This window comes from Poecilia reticulata, linkage group LG7, assembly GCF_000633615.1.
Source record: "Poecilia reticulata strain Guanapo linkage group LG7, Guppy_female_1.0+MT, whole genome shotgun sequence".
Taxonomy (NCBI): Eukaryota; Metazoa; Chordata; class Actinopteri; order Cyprinodontiformes; family Poeciliidae; genus Poecilia; species Poecilia reticulata.
Genome location: NC_024337.1, coordinates 2,078,715 through 2,081,709, shown reverse-complemented (window position 1 = coordinate 2,081,709; position 2,995 = coordinate 2,078,715). Strand labels below are relative to the sequence as shown.

Below are 2,995 nucleotides of genomic sequence, written 5' to 3'. Positions count from 1 at the left end.
ACACACACACACACACACACACACACACACACACACACACACACACACACACACACACACACACACACACACACACACACACACACACAGTCTCTCAGTATTGAGCATTAAACCATCAGCTGAAAACAAAATATTCCAAAAAATACTCAGCATTTGCTATTATTTTCTTCTTGAGTTTCATTTGTCACTTGCTCAGTTGCTGAAACAGGAAGCGTTCTTGATTTTTATCAGTTAACGTTTCTGCACAATTAGTAGAAACTTTATTGCGACATGTGTGCATACACTTCAAGGTTCTTGCTCTAGAGGTTAAACATTAGTTACGTGTTTTGGTAACTATATTTAAACAAAAATAAAATAAAGCTGAATGTCAGCCCTTTATTGTAACCCTGGAAGAAATGTATGTTTCAGTGTCTTGCCACAACTTGCACGAAGTCACCCAAACATTGTCTCGCTGTTTTCCTTTTCAGGATTCTTTGGAAAACAATAAAGATAAAGCTTGAAAACTGAACATGTACAGACGTGGCTAAAAGATTAGGCACAAACCTCATGTTTCCTGGTTTGGGGATTTTTCATTTTCTACTTGATGTTAATCAGATTTTTGAAAATGAGATGCATCTCAAAACTGAATCTCAAACAGTCCTGAATTTGTACTTGAAGAGGTGCTGAATTTATTTTAACAGCTTATTAAATGGAATGACTGTCTATGGTGAGATGCAAGTAGAGAGAAACAAACTTTAAGCTTCAAATTGCACCCATGTTGTCAAAATGTGCAGATATGGGGTCATTTAAAATGTTCATCAAAATTTTTATCAACCAACATCGGTCTGAAAAATTGCATGCTTCTGGGGGTTTTTTGCCTGCATTTTATCACAGGTACTACACAGTAGTTTTCTGCAGAACATTTAACACCGGAACTGAAAACATTTTAAATATCCATAGTAAAATAACCAAAACTACAATTAATTCAGCTTTGACAGGGAAAATAGGCAAAAGTGTCAGGTTTAGCAAACTGACTACTTCAGTTTTAGATGATTTTTGTCCACATGGAAATGGCCAATCTCATTTTAACTCCTCATGCAATTAGTTAATTTAGTTTCTTATTATTACAGGATTCAGATAATAAAGTGCACTTTTTACGCAGAAATTATTGTTGTTTTTACAGCTGTGTAAGTCTTATTTKATTTTTTTAGACATATGACATTTTCACTGGAGTCATACGTTTTCTTTGATGCCAGAGCAATTCAAGTAAACATAATTGTTCCTGAGTTATATTAAGTTCATTTAGGGCATGTCATTTATGAGTAAAACCAAACCTTTGTACTGTACATGGTGCAAAGGTTTAAGAGGCTGGAAACAGATTGTGTGTTTTAATTTATTTTTTGATGCCTGAACCTTTTCACAGGTGAACTACACGGTCAGTGTGGAGATCGGCAGCAATGCACCTTATGTCTAGTAAGTGGCGCCCAAACTGTGTCTAAACAACTTGTACTGAAAAATAAATGTGACATTTTTCTCTCTTTTATGTCTTGCAGTGCCTTCTGTACAATGCCCAGGATCAAGGTCCACAACATTGTCATATTTATGCAGTAAGTTGTAGTTGCAGTGATAAGAGCACTAGAAATACATTGATTTGTATTTATTAATTCATTTTATTTATTTTTTAAGTAAAACCTGCTTTAAAAAATGACACTAGACACTGAGTTGGTCTTTTATACATGTTAATCTCTTTTGTATGTTAAAGTGAAGTCTGTCAGGGTTAGTTTTGACCTTTCATCTGGCAAGGTGCGTCACTTTTCTTCAGCTGTAACATTATTAACACTGATAATGATGTTTACTGCTGTGTCACTCAGTCTTATCTTTCTACTAATCCTGATGTTTCATGGCTGTCAGTAAGATTTGCACACAAATACTGAGTAGAACCAGTCCAGCTGATAAATGCATGATACTTTGGATATTTAAGAGTTCTCAATGAAGTACTTAAATTTGCCAATCAAATTAGAATTTAAATAAAATTCAGGGTAAAATCATTGAAACCCTTCACGAGACCAACCACTGTGTCTATGGAGCATTAGCTGCACCCGTGGTGATCACAGTGGGTCCTGGAGCGCCGGCGTCCTGCATGCTGTAGTTCTGTTCCTCTAACGATGGCTCATTAGAGGCCTAAGAACATTGACCTGCTGAGGAGGTTGTTACTGCCTCCAGGGAGAGAACTAGAGAACTAGAACATGCAGGATGCCGGCCCTCCAGGACCCACTGAGCTACATCACCATAACGGTGTATTACAAGCCTGGCGGGCCACCAGGCTTTCCTTGCGCCCCCACCAGGTTAAGCATTGTTTATTTGTTTATTTTAGGTCTTTTTAATGTTTGCCTTTTTTAAGACATTGCAGTTGGTGCTTAGGTATTGCTAAAAATATCTTGCAATAGCACATAATTAACTAATAATATTTTCACATTTTCTTTCAACTTGAGACATTTTTTTAAACTCTAAAACACTGTAGACTGCTGGATGAAAGCCCCGGCACCCCAAACACCAGACTTAACAAGTTTTCTGGGGGAAATCCTGCAAGAAGTAAAATATGTGTGAAACAATTTAAATATAGTAAATATTTATTTTTTTAAATTCATTTATTTGAGATAAAAATAAATTTATTTGATGGCTACTTCTCCAGTTTTATAAAATAAATTCTTCTGTATAAGTTTGAGGCATTTTAAATTTTTTATTTTTTTTTAATAGATTTTATTCATTTCATTTAAAACAAAACAGATGCTATTCATACAAAAAAGAATATACAAAACACAAATAAAATGAAAGGTAGCAGAAGAAGAATAAAATTCTTATTAATATCTGCCCCTTTTTCCAAAATAAACAAATTCAAACAATGATAATTTTCAATTAATAAAACATAACAAAAGAAAAAAAGAAAACATCAACTCCTTCTTGTACAACAATTGTTATGATTGCACATTATACAATTGTATACGTCTTCAACAAC

General features: G+C 34.6%; 1 protein-coding gene across 1 annotated transcript in view; it reads left to right on the top strand.

Annotated features, from left to right (window-relative positions):
- Nucleotides 1-2,198, top strand: part of tmem106c (transmembrane protein 106C) — a 13,241-nt gene extending 11,043 nt beyond the window's left edge. The window contains exons 5-6 of the mRNA XM_008412776.2: nucleotides 1,403-1,452; nucleotides 1,533-2,198. Coding sequence (XP_008410998.1) covers nucleotides 1,403-1,452; nucleotides 1,533-1,590 — 108 coding nt within the window. The 3' untranslated portion in view covers nucleotides 1,591-2,198. The remainder of the gene's footprint in view (nucleotides 1-1,402; nucleotides 1,453-1,532) is intronic.
- Nucleotides 2,199-2,995: the final 797 nt, after the last annotated feature.